Here is a 17518-nt window from a genome sequence, read left to right as displayed (position 1 = left end):
TAATCAAATAAATTTTGCTCTTTTTTTTTTTAGATCTTTCTGAATCGAATAAAACTGAACAATTATGTGAGGCATTGTTTATTATTACTAAGGGAAACTAAACTCACATACATAAGACCAAAATGGTGTAATGAAAAATTTTTCCTGTAGTAGATACAGGTATATAGATATCCGACCAATATCATTTTTTAAATTATTTCATACAGCAGTGTATTTTCTAACGTATTCTATATTTTTACGATGTAAGATGTAACTTTTCTTTCCTAAACTGTTTCATATACGTGTATATATGAATTTACACTTTAAAAATATTCTTAAAAATGTGCGCACAAACTATATCAACTAACAAAATCAAGCTGATTGTAACTTATAGTTTCTTTTGCAAGTTTTTCTTTTCTATTTTATGGTACACCGTGATAAATATACGTTTCATTGACTTTTTTTCGTCACCTTATCGGTACCGTAAAAGTTTCTGATAATTAGTTTTGAAATAGTTTTAAACATTAATTTGACGCTCATAAAAATCATGGCCGAGCTCAAAACAAATGCAAATAGTATAATCAGATGAACATCGAGCCCAGCCAATTGCCACCAAGTGTAATCAAGCGTCGGGGGCCTAAGAGCTTGGCCATTCCTGATGACGTATTCTATCCAGAAAACAGCACTGTTCATCGGGCTAATCGGTTGGTCCTTGAATATTTTCGAATAATGCACAGCTTTTTCCCTATAAACGACAAAAGTAACAAAATTAACGACAAAGTGGTAAATTAAACTCACCATATTATATTATAATAATTTCAATTGATCATCATATAATTACTTGTAACTGGAATAATCACGAGTGATCCTTTCGAGGGCCGAGTAAAGAACTTTGTCGGACAGTTCTTTAAAATTTATTTGAATCAGCGTTTCTTTTTCAGCGAACGCCAGGCAATTGCGGAACTGATCGGCAAACAGCGGCACACCGATCATAGGAACTCCGTAGTACAGTGCCTCCAGTATTCCCCCGAGTCCGCAATGGGTTATGAAGACTTTCACGTTTTTGTGGGCTTGAATTGATTTTTAAGGTATATAGTCGTCATTTCGAACAAAAGATAATTGTATACATGTATGTAATTATATATATATACCTAGTAGCGGTATCTGCGGAATCCACGGCATCGTCACAACGTTATCCGGCAGACCGGCCGGCAATACCGATTCATCCACGACTTTCATCAATACCCGCATTGGCGCGATTTTGGCGAAAGCCGCGTAAATCTCCTCCAATTGTTCCTTCGGCAACGACTCTACCAGCACCATCGACCCAAACGACAAGTAAACAACCCCGTGCACGCTATCGTCCAGCCACCGTTTCAACTCCTGGGTGTAGTACCATATATTTATATGTACATGTTATACTATAAAAAATTGTACGTACCGGGGTGAGGTGCTCGTCGTTTTCCTCGATGTGGAGTCCGGCAATGTGCACCCAAGTGGGCAGTACCGGTTTGACGCCGAAGATGACCGGGTGATCGTTGACAAGGGTCAGAGCCACGCTCTTTTCCATCTCCCGAATGTCGGGTACGTCTGGGCCCAGGTACTTTCTCATGGCTTTGGTTTGGTAGTCGCCCGTGAGAGCGTGAAACTTGCTCGTGTCTCTGCGATTGCTGACGAAGTTTTTCACGCGCTCCCAGAGGGTCATGGTGGGCCCGGCGCCGCGGGACAGGAAAACGCTCGGGACGACGTTGGGGTTGTCGTCGTTGCCGGAGGACTCGACCAGCCACGGATAGGCACCACTCGAGCATACAGCGACCACGGGAACTTTGAGGACGTGGCCGAGCCCGAAGTAACAATTTGCCATGAACGCCTGTGGGAGGATTGTTTGTTGGTGGATTTTGAACATTTTTTTTTTTTTAAGATGAAATGCGCTGCTAGAAATACGTAATGCATTATTTATATTGAAAAAAAATTTTTTTTACCCTAAACCCACCGATATTAATAACTGATTTTACGATAACAACGATTTAATATTGTCATTTGTAATTACATTACTTGTAATACACACAATCACAACGATCGCATGAAACAACGAAAAATTTAATATGGTATTCATTTTTGCTATTTCATAGATATGCTGATAACTTATGGAAAAGTATGTTATTAAAACTGCAATATTTACTAAACGGTGCGGGCAATTTTATTTTTTATTTTTTAATACAATATTTCCATAGCCATGCGAAATACAATATCAGTTTTTGAAAAAAATTTATTGTATGCTCATTTTCTAGTCGAATAAAGTATTTGCGAGGCCTGTACAATTTAAACAGTCGATTAACATGGAGCCACCTCTTAAAATATACAGTTCACAATAAACTTTTCAATCGGAAATGTATTGCACTCATCTGCCAGAAAAAAAAATATATTTTTGATATTGTATTATTAATAGTGATTTTAATAGTTTTTTTTCCTTCGTACTATTAATTTAATGCTTTAAACATAAAAATTACTCAACGGACGAAAGAAACGAAGAAATCCATACTCGTGTAAAAATCGCAAAAGTCCAAAACATCAATAAAAACAATCACTGACCTCGACAATGACGACATCATAGGGTGGATTTGTCGGTGGGTTATTGATTAATTGTTGCATCTCATCGAAACCCATGAAATCGCAAATTCGATTCCCATACAGCATCACCATATTTTCCACGGGATCCACGAGAGACATTGCTGTCACGAACTTCATGGAATAATTGTTCACCAGCCTTTCCATCGACCCATCGAGATTGACGATCTCGTGGTAATTTTTCACGGGCTTTTGCAGCGGAAAGTGCGTTATCACGTCGACGCGATGCCCACGTCGCGCCAAACCCTTCATCAATGCCTCGAACACGATATTGTGACTTTTTGCGTTGACTGGGAAAACTCCTAGTATTCTGTAGCCACTGCACACCGACAATAATCTCGTTACCACGAGTATTGACAAAAATACGATGCACGTCTTCATGGTATGTTTTTTCTTCGATTGTGCACAATACACACGTTTAATGTCTGAAACGATTCATACGAAATGGCAGACACTCCCAAGAAATTTTTTTCTCAGTTTGACGTATGTACGAATATACGATTTATGTGTGTAAAAACTCAGAGTTGGTACATATATAAGTATCGGCTGTTAAATACTTGAAAGTTTTTATCAGTGACATATATGCGTTAAATATCAAATCGTTTTTGGCTGTTCGGGTTAAGACCCGAACTACAATAAGTTGTAGTTGTTTCCATTCAACTACTTTAATCAAGCACATCATAAATGTGCTGATCATACTCATTTTTCTTTTGTTTTAAGGTCAAAAGATGATATTGTTAATTAAGAATCTTTGGTGAAGTATGCCGATCGTTTTATTCCTTATTCGAAATTTTAAATGTTTTAAAAATAAAATGTGTTTCGCGTTGGATCTCACTGCGATTTTAGAATTTCATTAGTAGTTTTTTTAGTAGTGCTAAAAAAACTCGATTTTTATTATATTAAACACAAGTGTTTTCAAGTTAAACTAATCAGACATGATAAAATACGGAAACCAAAAGTAAATACTCGACAAGAGACTTTGAATAAAGCCAAAGATAAACATGTTTGCAGCATTTATATTTTCGGCAATGTTATATCATCTATACTGATACCTCAAATCTCCAAGTTGTTTTGAAAAATAGTTCATTTTTTTGCTTAAATTAATATTATTCGTGTGTACTTTTCATTTTTATTCATCTTATTGCTATAAATACCTACGAAACGTTTACATTATTTAAATTTGGTCCATCCTAGAAGCGTTTACGTTTTCTTATATAAGACTAACCGATTATATAATCTTGACATTATTTTTGTATGAAAGTTTTTTTCCAGATCATACTTCTTGTAGAGGATTTGTATTTTTTTTTGAAAAATGATAATGATACGAATAAATTTTTCCATGAATAATTATGAAATAGTTTGATGAAATGATTTTTAGACCAAACTTGCAACATTTTTCTAATTTTGAAATTTTAAAACTTGAAAAAATAATGTTTGTTCTTCAACAGTTACCAGACTTACCATCATTTAGCCGCAATGCACGCGCATAGCGATAATCGTTTGAAGGACGCAATCGATTTTAAAAATAGATAGCTAAATAAATTTAGGCTGGGTAAGAAAAGAAGATAATGTCACGTTCATTACATGATTTTATTTTAAAAATTTTTTTACAAAAATATATCTGTCACTAACTAGTTTTACCTGTAAGTCGTAGTAGGATAAAACTTTCTTCAACGACATGTTCTACCATTGTCAGCGATCTGATCTAAATAGTGTTATCACAGCTAGAGATAATGTAATTTAAATTTCATTTGTCGACCGTGCAAAAATAGATGAGAGACTGAATAAAACTCAGTTGCTACATATAAATAAATAAATACTATGTACGCCATTTGACTAATTTTCATGGTTGCCCTTGAGCTTGTTGATCAACGCAAGTAGAGCCCTTCTTTTTGTGTGCACAAAACTTTTCACCCTGTCATAATTACAACTGTCCACTTTGCCAGTTCTCAAAACGTGCTCAGCAATAACATCCGCAAAACAAAGTACAAACAAACCACAATCATATCCGTTGTCCTGCTGTGGACAGTCAACCTCGATGAATTGTCCCTTGCCACCGTCCAACAAGTAATCCATAACTTTCCTCGAAAAGTCCCTCGCCACAGCTGAATTCATGCTGTTCGACGAGTCAAAATAAAAGCATGCTCTCTCCATTTTTGAAAAAACCATGAGACTCCAATGGGAGCCACCCGACGAGCTTCTGCTGTTGCAATCGTTGATGGGAAAGAACACAAATGGCTTGTCCTTGGCCTCAATGGGATCCAAGAAAATCGGGTACTCGTGAGGATCTGTGAGCTTCAACAGCTGAGCAAGCTCCGGACAGACAAACAAGAACTTGAGGCTCACGTTCTCGTGCTGTTTTCCAAGGTACTCGAAGTAAAACCCAATTATCGCGTCGTTGAGCCAACAAGGTCCCTTGAGCAGATCAACATCGGATTGACGAAGGATGCAGTCTTGGTAGTTGAGCACCACGTCCTTTGACATATTTAATCTGTGGCACGGTATTGAAAATACATAATATCAGTTTCAGGCAAAAACCAAAACCCTTTTTTAATTTTACATATTAGTATTAATAAGTACACGTACGCGTTACCTTGTTGCAGTCCTTTTTAGTGAAAACTGCAGTATTGTCTATACTTGTAATAAATATTAATATGTATGTATTAATTGTGGATAGTCAATACCGTAAGTCAGTTTGTAACAACAAAAAATGTAAACAAACGTCAAGAGTCAAGATAGAAAACAACACTGCAGACAACTCTGAAAACAGCTGATATCGAGAGAGAAACGGGCGGAATGAAAATATATATGGGCGGACTGAATGGAATGAGAACCAGAAGGACAATTGCGCGGGAAAATTTTGAACGCATTTTAAATTCCAAACCTCACAATGTGACACCTTTTGGATCCAACTAATTTTTGTCACTACACGAATACTAAAAAAGATAAATCATGTTCTTATTAAATAATACAGTGATATATATAGAACCAATTGATTTTGTAATAAAAATTTGGTAATAAGAAAAAGTAAGCTACAGTTTTTATTTCAAGTCCTTCGATGTAGAAAACGCGCACTCGACCTATTTGAAGGAAAAAAAAAAAAAAAAAATTATCTGAAATTGGAAAAAATGTTTCAGATGTAAGCTTATACAATACATTGAAAACATCATAAATAACTCACTTGCAAACAGTTGAACAGATTGTGTGACATCGGTACCTGATGTAGTAAGTAAAAAATAAAAAAAAAATTTCTTTATTTCTTTCCAAACAAAAGACATTATTCGTCAAAACACCATTTTCAACAAAACCCGAAATAAATAGCCGTTACGTATTCCAAACTTTAATCAGTTTTTTTTTTATCTACTAATTTTGAACCAAAAAGGTACTAAATGGTTCTCTTCACTTTTCATCTAAAAATTATTGTCACGTAACTGAAGCCTTTTTATGCGTTGCGTCATTGGTGACGATACAAATCATGTGGCTAGTTTAACGGTTTTTTAACAAAATAAACTGCACTGATTCCTCAATAATATTTGAAATAAAGAAGATCTCGAGTGATGCTACAGTTATTTGACTTGTTTGTCCTTTTAAACGAATTACCTATAGACAAAAACAGTCGTACGTATATAATTGCACATTTTACACTTTCATAATGGTCCCAATTATACAAGAAAATATGTTTTTATTAAAAAGGTATATTTACGTAAAATAGCAGATATAGTATGTAAGTTTGGGAAAACGAAAAAACGAGCAAAGAATTGGAAGCGTAATTTTATAAAATCAATAACAAAATACATAAATGTATTTGTATTAAAGTGGTCATAATGACTTAGATCTGGATTCATTCATGGATATATATATATATATAAGCAGTTGTTGCGTACATTGAGTTGTAACATACACACATACACAGGAAAAAGTGCTTTTTCGAGAAACCCCCCTATTAATTATGTCATATCCGACACAAAAAACGCACTCGTCGCAACTCTTTTTTTTCTTCCCTCACCCCCTTCTTCTGTCGCGCTCATCTAAAGATAGCCCAGCCCGGCACACTGGTATACCAGCGTATAATCAACATTTTAAAATCAGAAAACCAAGAGAGAAAAAACGTCCCTCCTTGAAAAAAATGAAAAAGATGTCAATAGAGAGTCAACACACGTGCCTATACATATAATAGTCTCGTGCAGCTGTTGCACGCACCGCGAGTCACGAGAGAGAGAGAGAGAGAGAGACAGATGGGCAGGAGGGAGGGCCGAGAGGCGTCAGGCCCCGATGACCCAGTTTCCAGGCCCGCGCGGCTATAACGGTATACCCAACCGACTGACCTACTATATGTACCCCCCTGCACCCGACCAATACGCACTATGCCTATATTTTGCTACTAATACACACTTTTATACCGGGGGACATTACTTTTGTACTTCCTCCTTTTGCACGCCGATCGTTTAACGAAAGCGCGTCTCCTTTTGTCGTGTCGCGCCGGCCGCGAATCTTTCATTTTCCGAGGCAAAGGACCACGGGTGTGTGTGTGTGTGTGTGTGTACCTGTACGGAAAGGAGCGAGGAAAAAAAAATCTCGGAGGAAAGAGAGCCGCAAGTATATATACACGCGATATCGACACGCGCCCGATGGATACACCTGGTATGTATATGTTTTCGCGTCGCAGTGAAATCGGCCGCTCTCTCTTGGGCTCGAGAATGATCCTCTTCCTCCATCCTCGGTTAGTCGACCGACGGACGCGCGTCTTTCTGCTCGCGTCATTTGTGCGTAAATTACACGTATTTCTCCACTGGAGCAAACGCGGTGTCAATTGTTTTTGTTGTTTTTTTTTTTTTATTTCCTCTCAAGTTTAGGGGGTGGCTTTCGAGGAGTTATACCTGCGGGGGAGCGTCGAGCGAGAAATCGCGCCGGTCGTCGCAGGATGGGCCGCGCGAACGGCCTTGCTTTTTCACTGGTAATTTTTTTCTTATTGGTTGCGATTGTTGTATTTTCCATGGGGGTTTTTTTTTTTTTTCTTTGCTCAAATGGTTGTACAAAAAACACAGTGCAAGGTACAGTATGCATCTTATACGGTATTTTAGATGTTCGACATTTCGTACGATCATGTCCCGATGACTGAAGTTACTTCACACATGGTTCAGTTCATCGGTGATCGGTCAAGTGAAAATTGTAGCGATAAAATCGGTGACGCGAGCGCATCAAAGTTTAACTTTTAGTTTATGGAGGTAGGGGTCAACTCGATAAATGTCAATTTTATTAGTGATGGATCGTTAACGCCGTTGTTTACTAGTCTTCGAGATTTCAGATCCCCAAACCATACCCCTATCGAGTCTGTGATGTCAAAGTCACATGGCTGTCAACGTCATGTATTTTTTTAATGATTCTAAATGTTTTTTGTACATTTGGACAAACGGCGAAATTTTTTACGAGGTTGTACAGTGAGAATCATTTTAACCAAATAGGAAGCAGCTCAGCCATACCGATCTCGAGCTGTTTTTTCCCTCGCGATCTTACCGATTTAGCCGCCCTTTTAGTGCACGATAATTTAATCTTACTCCCAACCACAGATTCATGTTCGTTTCTGTATAATAGATTGAAAAAACAAATTTCAACAGATCTTTTTTTCTGGAAAATTGCAGTTTGAAAGAAAAAACTAAAGAACACGATTCCGTGGATTATCTTTGACCATACCTAAGTCGTTACGATTTTATTCCACATATTAAGATTGAAACAAAATATTTTTCATCGTTTTTTATCTATACTGCCTTACTCCTTTTTTGCTTAATTCCATCAACTCCAAAATAAACCCCCTGTACATGCCTACAACATGTTTTAATGTAAGCACTTGTACGGGCAACAGAAAAACGTGAACCAAGTATTTTCAAAACGATATCGTAGTAAGGACTGTATAAAGTTTTTAAGAGCTCGAGTGTCAACGCAAAAGTACCAACATTTACACGCATATGGGTATACATTAGAATCGAGAGAAGAAGAGTATTGTTAATGTACAGGACTATGCATATGAATTCAAGGAGGTGATAACGGAGGAGGTCGACGAAAGCGGCTTTGGCGGCGCCGGTGGTTGTAATATAGGCGCGTAATATCAAGAGAAAAAAAAAAAAAAAAAAAAAAAGAAAGAGAGAGATCGGAGAAACCGGTGTAACGGTATACACGTACTTACACCCGAGCGTTGTAACTTTCAGCGCGTGGTGTACAAAAATGCGCCCCATCATCATTATCATCATCATCATCTGCAGTACACACATTATTATGTGCATTTGAGATGACGAACCGTATAAATATATATATATATACATATACCTGTTGTACTTTATATACGAAACCTAGTCTCTTGCGATTACCTTAACGGTCACTCTCTCGTGAAAGCTTTTCGATTTTTATCGGAGCGCGCGCGGTCCATTAGCTTTTGCACACGATATTACATGCTGCACTCGATTATATTAAGTATATACAGCGCACGGTGGATTCACTTTTTTTTGGTTTCCCTTTTTTTTCCCCCCCGTGCTTGGATCTTCGATCGGATGAGATTTTTTCCCCTTTTTTTTACATTTACAGGTATAGGTGTGTGTCATGTGCTTTTAGCGATTAATCAAACGTGCATATTACAATATACACAAGCGCGTTTACGGAGTGAAAATGAAAATAAGAGAATACCTGCGTGTGAACAGTTAGTATCGCGTGGACAGGAGTTTTTTCTTTCTTTTCTTTTTTTTTTTTTTTTTTTTTTTTTTCGTAGGTGAAAGTGTTCCGCTCGGCGCGAAATCCTTTTCGGGCTGTCCCACATTTCCAACTGTTGACTCTGATTTACATCTTGCGAGGACATTGCACGGAAAAACAATTACCTTGAATTAAAATGTAATGTTTTTCAATCGATGATTATAAATACAGTTTTAAATCAAAAACCTCACTTTGACATACCATTTTTTTACACGTAAAAACTTTGCGAATAGAGATTCGTTGGTGTATTCAATAACCATTTAAAACCATCATCACGTTTTATCCAGACAATTGATGTGTATACATATTCCATTCGAAGAGTAAACGCATGTAACGCAGTTGAATATTTTTTTGTAAAGATACGATGGCGTTTATTTAACTTACGTTGACGTAGAAAACCTTTATATGTATTTCACTAATTCCGGTTCGTGATAACGAATTTTTTAAACAAAAATGTTTTAAAATTTCAAATGTCGATTGTCACGCCTTTTTGTTGATGGGAAAATCTGTACCTGTTTGTTTTCCACCTCAAACCTTATGACATGGTCGCTGTACCAGTTGAATTATCACTTGAAAATCAGAAATTTCGATGCATTTTGAAATATTGAACCTCTCTCTCTCTCTCTCTCTCTCTCTATTTTCGATTAAATTTGAAAGACCTACACCCACAATGTTTTAAACAACCAATCGCACTGCCGTGTATATCCTAAAGTACCCAGTAAAATATATCGCTTAGGTTGCGAGTTTGGCGGTTCTTTGGGCCAACTGCGGCAGCGCAGTCCTTATCGAGGGCGGCCCGAGCACCTTCGGCTACGACGCCTCCTCGTCGTGCAGTAAACCGTCCTCGCGCACGGCGCGCGCCCGCCTCGACCTGCCCTGCGACTTCAGCCGGGAAAATTGGTGCGCCATCGCCGGCAACGCTTACCCGTGGTGAGTACACCCATACGCGCAATGTTATCACAAAGTGGTCAATGTTATGTACATAACGTCGCGCGTGTGTGTCCATAGGCAAGCGGTGCGGAGATTCGTGCAGGAGAACCAGGGCTTGATGAGGCGCATGTACGGCGACGAGAAGCACATAAGCGTCATTAAAACCGAGTTCGAGAGGAACGACGTCGAGCTGGAGTTCGAGAACGAACCGATTCGCTTCTACTACGACGACCCAAAGTACGCGCTCTTACCGATCCCCCCCTTAGTAAAAATTTTAAAACAAAGAAAAAAGAAATCGGCCAATCACGCGCTTGTATACCCATAGTCTGCTTTACAGGCAGTTCCCGTCCGAGGTGGACTACAACCACGTGGCGCCCCGGAACGAGGACAGGTACGGCCGATCGCTGAACACCGGCACCTCGAGCAAACTCGCGCCAACCCGGAACTCCCACCCGAACGAGACGCCGATCGCTGGGTACGCGACCTCGACCACCACCCCTGCAGATACGATTGCAACCACATCGGCGAGTAGCGAAGACGTTGGCTCGACGTCGCAGGGGCCGCAGAACTCGAGTACGAGCAACTCCAGTGCCGAGACGACGACGGTGAAAGCGTCCCCGAGCGTCGAGCCATGGACTACGACGCCGGGTGTGCCGGTCGACGGGACGGTGGTGCCGAACCTGGTGGCGAGCCTCGAGCAGATAGCCAACGTCCAGAGCGTGAGCACGAACGAGATCGGCCAGCCAGGGCAGGTGGACCGGTTGGACGACAACGTGGACGAGCTCGAGGAAACGACAACTAGGACGTCGACCGTTCCCGGTGGGGGAGGGGAGGAGGAGGAGTCGTCGAGCGCCGAGGTGGTCGAGGAGTCCGCGGAGGCCAGCGCGTCGCAGTACCAGGAGTTCCGGCCGAGGCCCAGGCCGGGGTTCAGACCCACCAGTACCACCACCGCGAGTGCCTCGATGGAGGGACAATTGTACCAGGAGGTCGCGTCCAAGGACAAGCAGCAGGAGCTCGTTTTGAAAGTTCGGGGCATGTGAGTTCGGCACATATTATATGGTTCTTTTTTTTTTTTTTCCTCCCATCCGGCTACATACATGCGGTTGCAGAAACGCCTGTCCGGTCATGGAGGAGGTCGTGGCGCCCTTCTGGGCCAACAACACGAGGGGCGAGATGCTCGCCCTCCTCAATCTCTATCCCTTCGAGCAGTACGTTCACTGGGAAAAATGCTCGTGAGTTTTTCTTTTCTTTTTTTTTATTTATTTTCACCAACAAACAAACCTGTTTTTTTTTTTTTCTTTCTTTCTTTATACAGTCAAGAGAACAAACAGATGTACTGCAGGGACGGGTGCAGGTGCGAGCAGCAGTACAGGCTGCACCGGCTACTGGCTTACGACCCGAGCAACGAGTGCCGGGGTATATTCAGTGATTGGTTCAAGTTCCCGAGCTGTTGCATCTGTCGCTGCTACGATTTGCCGCTCGAGTTTCGGGTGACCTCGCGCTCGCCGCGGTACACACCGCGTCGCAAGGTCAAGGTCCGAGGCCCGGCCAAACCGCCCCGGCAACGGCAGCGACGCACCGGGGGCTTCGACGTCTGATCGGACGGTGTGTGTTGTGGATACTTGAGTTTACGTATATAGCTGTTAAAACCGCGTGCAGAGTCGATTACCCTTGTGTATTTTTTTTTTCTTCTGCTTTACACTGATAATTTATGGTAATTTGTTGTGTTTTTCTCAAAATGTATTAGAGTCAACGTCGAACCCGGCGACTGATTTTTTTCTGCTGTAAAAAGTAACACGTACGCAGATTACAGTGAAAGCCCGAGTTATCCAAGTGTAGCGCGTAAGTGTATCGATTAATATTAATTAAGGCTCGTGAATGAAACAATATAAGCCATTTTCGTTATAACGCATACAATTTCTTTCTTTTTTTTCAACCGTGTAGTCTATTTATTTACCTTTTAAGCTATTTATTGTTATTAAAATTATAGTAGGGATAGCGCGAATCATGTGAATGAAAATCAATGTTCATCCCAATAAAATGCTTTTATTCATTTATCGAACGGCGAATGTTTTTTCAAGTATTAAGACCTTGTGAATAAATTGTCAAAGGAAAGGACTTCGTAAATGGATCTCTTTTATCCCGACTTTTCGCACGGTAAGAACATTTACAACAAAAAAAAAAAAAAAAAAAAAGAGAAAATTTCTACAATCATGTACAAACGAGAAGAAAAAAAATGGAAACAAGACGAGGAGCGTCAACACCTTACTTTGAGCGTACGAAAGTGGCGCAACAGCGTCAGCGTCCCCTTTCGCAGCCAAAGATATGAAAGTGCCGTCGACGCGCTCGTTCGATAAAAATTGAAGAAGAAAAAAAAAATCAAGAAAGTATTTAAGAAAGTAAAAAAAATCGTGATCCACTTAATGGGCGCTGTATAGTGCACACCTTATTTGCGTTTGTACAACAAAACAAGAGACACAAAGTACATATACATACGCATGGGTATCGAGTAAAAGAAAGGCGTGAAAGAGAAATGAGGATCATCGTGGTAGCACTTTCAAATCGATGCCTTTGAAAACGCGTGTTGTCACACTTTGTAATCCATGTACAATAAAGTACGCGTAAAAATAGCTCATTAATCGGCGCGGTGGATCAATTTTTTCGCTTAATAAAACGCAAATTTGTGTGTGGGAATCTGGTATATATATATATATATATATATATATATATATATATATATTTACAAGGTGACAGTATACAATGCAATTATATGTTAATTTTGCGTAGTTACACACTTATGATTCGACGTAATCGATTCAATAACGTATTAATACATTAGTGCTCTTGTATGATAATTAAATTTATGTACATACATATACGTATACCTACATATTATGTACGCAGAGATACATACGCCGTGTAGGTACACAAAAAGACGATTCATAAATAATAATAGTTTAATAATACATAATAATCGTGCCTATATGAATAAGTAGAAACATAAGAGCTCAACATTTGGTATCGAAACCATCGTAAGACAAACTAAAATTGAAAAAAAAAAATTACAATAATTCGTGTGATAGTACACTATTTTTGCTTGTTTTCTTTTTATTTTATTTTTTTAATACTTTTTCAAATACTTTACGTACCTTCAGCTTATTTATGACGTGTGTGAAAAATATGTTTTATTCGCAATAAAATAGAGTTTGTCAAAAATCTGTGAGGTGGCCAAAAATGTATTTTTGGTTAACAAAAAAGTATAAATTTTTACAACGAATGTTTTTTGCACTCAAATTTAAATTTTTATTACATAGTTTTGTGTACGGAGATCTTACATGCACAATCGGACTTTTTAAATCCACATACATTTGCTTGTTTGTTTTTTTTATGTATATACAGTGCACGTGTATACGGTAAGTTACAGAGATCGAAAAAACTTATTTATTTTTTACTGTAATTTAATTTTAAAAATAGGTGAATGTCGCTAAAAATGGCAAAATAATCTTTAAATATTTTTTCAACACATGAGCAACTGTAATTTTCAATGTGGTACTTTGATTATTTAGTTAACCACAGAAATTATTAATCAGTATAGAAAAATAATGTACCTATTGTGCTCCCTCTTTTCACAACGTAATCCTTTTTTTGAAGATGAAAATACATAAATTTTATTTTTATAATGTTTTTTTTTTCATAAGTTTATATCTATAAATATATCACTAGTAACTGCGTATAATTTTTAACATTCGTTATTAGTTTTCGTAAACACTACAGTGTTTTTTGCTACCTATGTAATTCACAACAAGTTTTTGAATTACAAGAATATTTTTATTAGAGAACTTCGAAGCAATTTTAACATGGTTAAAACTTTTTTTTTACAATCTCACTTACAAAAATATGCCTTTTTAAAAATAAAGACACATCAATTATTGTTATATTTCTGCGATGTAAAACAGTTTCCTTTTATTGAAAGTATAGTTTTACGTATTGCTGAAGAAACATTTTTTTTCTCAAGCAGAATATTGTGTATAGAAATTTCTCAGAATCTTTAATAAGTTTAAAATAATATCATAAAATAAGTACCCAGTAAAACAAGTATGAAAAAATCTTTAATTTTTTCATCACAGTTAAAAAATTTCAAAATAGTATGGATCACATTTTCGAGTTATAAAAATAATTTTTCGCAAATTCGTTCAAACCCTTTTTTTCAATATGTACAGTATTTCAAAATGTTTTTTTTTCTTAAAATTGTATGAATTTTTTTTTACGTGTATACATATGTTTCATTTTAATAAACTGTAGTTTCCTTTGAATAACAATGAATTTTTCTAAAATATTTATCATAAAAGGCTTCGGCAACAATTTCAATAAGTACGTTTGTACAAGTATTCGAAGAATATTTCATTTATGTTTATTGTGTACTAAAAAAGTAAGTCATTTCTACGATCGATGATACTGTACATCAAACTCGTTAAGTGAAAAAAAAAAAAAAAAAAAAAAAAAACAGTATTGGATGAAACTTGATGAGCAAATTACGGTTAATTAATGCGTTTTTTAAGTTCATAAATAATCCAACGCAAGTGATTCTTGTAGGGAACTGTTGATAAGTGTTTAGTTTCTCATGATAAATGAAAATAAGGGAACCCCCGATTTTTCGCTGGAATATGTCATTTACCAAGGGCATAATTTATTAACATTGAATTTCGGAATATTCATTAAGAGGAAGTTTTTTAATTTGCAGTTCAATTTTTACTTTTTTTTTATCTGTAACTTATTGCACTAAATGTTCACTTCAAAGGGTACATGTACAATGATTCTACTTTTGTTGATATTAAAAAATGAGTTAGTTCAATAGACATCCCTAAATAATTGTTTAACTTACAAATGCATTTATTATAAAAAGATTTTTAACAAAAAATTTGAACAAAACTCGACCCGCATTGACTTGATTGATTCGTTTTTTCCATCCATCTCGAAAAAGTATTTTTTATTGCACAACCATTGTTTTTCAAAAAATTATGGCTACTATTATCATTATTGTAACAATCTACTTTATGAAAAATTTTCTGTCATCAACAACTTTAAAAAATATTGATAAATTTTAAACAATTATCTTCGTACAAAAATGTTTCGTAATGCCATTTGTTTTGCATATATTTTAATGAACTTGTTAGGAACAAATAATCCTTATGTAACTCTTAATAAATAGTAAGACTGTACAAATGTCTGTCAATTAAAATTTATATATTTTTACACGATCGACCGACTCTGTTGAAAATCAAATTAAATATAAATAAATAAAATACTAAATTTTACATTTGAAACCAAAAACTTTTATGTTTTGTATTTTTACTTCTACAGTAATTAACTCATTCAACGCGTGGTACCATTAACAATTTATATTTCGTTATAGAAAATCCTAGTTAATATGAACCGTATATTGCTTTAATATGTATATAATACATCAAAAAATAATTTTGCCACTATCTAGTGATTGTTTCACAAACGTCCCCCATAGTTTCAACATTAAAATTTTTTTTAGTATGTTTCATTAGTTCACAAAGTTTATGAAAAAAAAATTAATAAAAATTTGTTTATAAAATTACTATGTTAAATATAAATAGTTAATCAAAACAAAAAATACATTGTGAAAATTTAAAAAATATTAACTTGAAAGTGTGTCTGTTGAGCATTGTTAAATCTTAGCGATTAGATTTTTGCGTTTTTTGTTAATTTTAATTTATTGCTACATTACATTAAAAGTTAAGACATACGTCAAGTATAGTCTTATTGTATGGAACCATCAAAACGTACCTAAACTCTGTGATCCGGCGTCGCAACTCAGCGGTTGGATCAGCAATAATCAATAACTTCATCAATATATATATTTTATTTTTTTTTTGTCAAAGATAAATTTTTTTTTTATACTAGATCGTACCATTTTATTGTAAATGTTTATTTTATTTAATTTCAACAGCGGGCCAAGCCACAATTTATCTTACAACGTTATGCGATAAAGAGTGCCATTAAAAATTCTCTTTCATTTGCTACTCAAATGTGCTCTATTTGTATTGCTCGAAAATATATATTTACTCTCGTGAGTTATTATCATGTTACATGTTAAAATGCGCGCACACGTTATACTATGGATTACACGGTGAACTGATCGTGTAGCGATATGTCGTGTAGAAGAAATATTATACTTATCACATGTGATTAAGAATACTTTGTTTATTAAATACAAAAAAAAAAAAAAAAAAAAATAGCAAACAGTTAATAAAATGCGGTTTTTTCTTTCTTTATTGGTATTATGGGCGAGCTCAAGAAAAAAATGCACATTATACGAAAAAGTGACTCAAATGAGAATTGAAAATTTTTTATCCCCGATAATCTTTCTCTTTAATGTTTCTTATCATAATCACTTACGGTACATTACTGTTTTATATAATTTTTGGTCTCAGTGTTTCAACAACTGTACGTCTAAGTATTGTCTCGTTGAAAATCAATAATTCTTTTTTTTTTTTTTACCCAATTTGTAGTTCTTAAAATAAAGAAAAGAAAATACGTACGCATACGTTGATCTTGTTTAATAAATATAATAATAAAATGTTAAAGCTTTGAAAAAATCATACCACAAATACGATAGTAACGAGTACCGAGCAAAGGATGGATGAATGTAAAGGGCTCATCATTTGAGCATAAAAATCTGCTGTTGGTGTGGAAAAATTTAACAAGATAGAAAATTAAAAAATAATCAATTAGAAAATCTTAAAAGTTTCAGGATTAAAATGTATATTGTCCAGACTCGTATCCTAAGCTCTTTACTATGATATTGCTATGCACTTAAGATATAGCCAAAAATCATAAATTATAAATTATGGTTAAATATTAAAAAATACTAAAAACTGAATTTAAAATTCAATTCTTCAAACGTAAATAAAGATATCTTACAAGTAATCTGTGTTTTCTATCTCAAAAGACTTGAATCATCTCGAAAGGATGCATTCACGGTCTGTATAAATTATACAACATTGATACGGACTATGAATCAAATGTAATTAATATCAACGAACGATTTGAAATTATATATTATTATCTTGATTTTGTTTAACTTAAGTTTCGCGAATTATACAAATATTTACAGGAACCGAATAAAACCACGATTCTATGTTCATAAGTGCAACAATGATTATTTCCAACATGGGCCATCATACGACGTATTTTGGTCTCTCTCTTTTTTTTT

The 17518-nt window shown here is 36.2% G+C and overlaps 3 protein-coding genes across 4 annotated transcripts; 1 reads left to right on the top strand and 2 right to left on the bottom strand.

Moving 5' to 3' along the window:
* Positions 1-429: 429 nt before the first annotated feature.
* LOC106642901 (UDP-glucosyltransferase 2-like) lies at positions 430-2988 on the bottom strand. The gene is made up of 5 exons (XM_014357824.2): positions 2572-2988; positions 1421-1849; positions 1131-1362; positions 821-1049; positions 430-724 (listed from the first exon to the last, which is right to left on the bottom strand). The coding sequence occupies exons 1-5, from the start codon at positions 2986-2988 to the stop codon at positions 430-432; spliced, it is 1602 nt and encodes a 533-aa protein (XP_014213310.2).
* Positions 2989-4234: 1246 nt separating this feature from the next.
* Positions 4235-5330, bottom strand: LOC106642936 (sentrin-specific protease 8). Of its 2 annotated transcripts, none has more exons than XM_014357869.2 (2): positions 5194-5330; positions 4235-5098 (listed from the first exon to the last, which is right to left on the bottom strand). In XM_014357869.2, the coding sequence occupies exon 2, from the start codon at positions 5089-5091 to the stop codon at positions 4444-4446; it is 648 nt and encodes a 215-aa protein (XP_014213355.2). In that variant the 5' UTR covers positions 5092-5098; positions 5194-5330; the 3' UTR covers positions 4235-4443. The 2 variants fall into 2 exon arrangements, with proteins under 2 accessions (XP_014213355.2, XP_014213354.2); XM_014357868.2 differs by having other exon boundaries at positions 5201-5330.
* Positions 5331-7528: 2198 nt separating this feature from the next.
* Positions 7529-11873, top strand: spz4 (Spaetzle domain-containing protein 4). Its single transcript, XM_089589648.1, has 6 exons — positions 7529-7561; positions 10082-10275; positions 10354-10512; positions 10601-11311; positions 11385-11507; positions 11591-11873. Exons 1-6 carry the CDS (start codon positions 7529-7531, stop codon positions 11871-11873), a joined length of 1503 nt encoding a protein of 500 aa, XP_089445774.1.
* Positions 11874-17518: the final 5645 nt, after the last annotated feature.

This window comes from Copidosoma floridanum, unplaced genomic scaffold (assembly GCF_036245765.1).
Source record: "Copidosoma floridanum isolate Cflo_tuat_1 unplaced genomic scaffold, Cflo_Japanese_pri ptg000001l, whole genome shotgun sequence".
Classification (NCBI taxonomy): Eukaryota; Metazoa; Arthropoda; class Insecta; order Hymenoptera; family Encyrtidae; genus Copidosoma; species Copidosoma floridanum.
The sequence above is the reverse complement of the archived record's forward strand: the minus strand, read 5'-3'. Positions and strand labels throughout refer to the sequence as shown.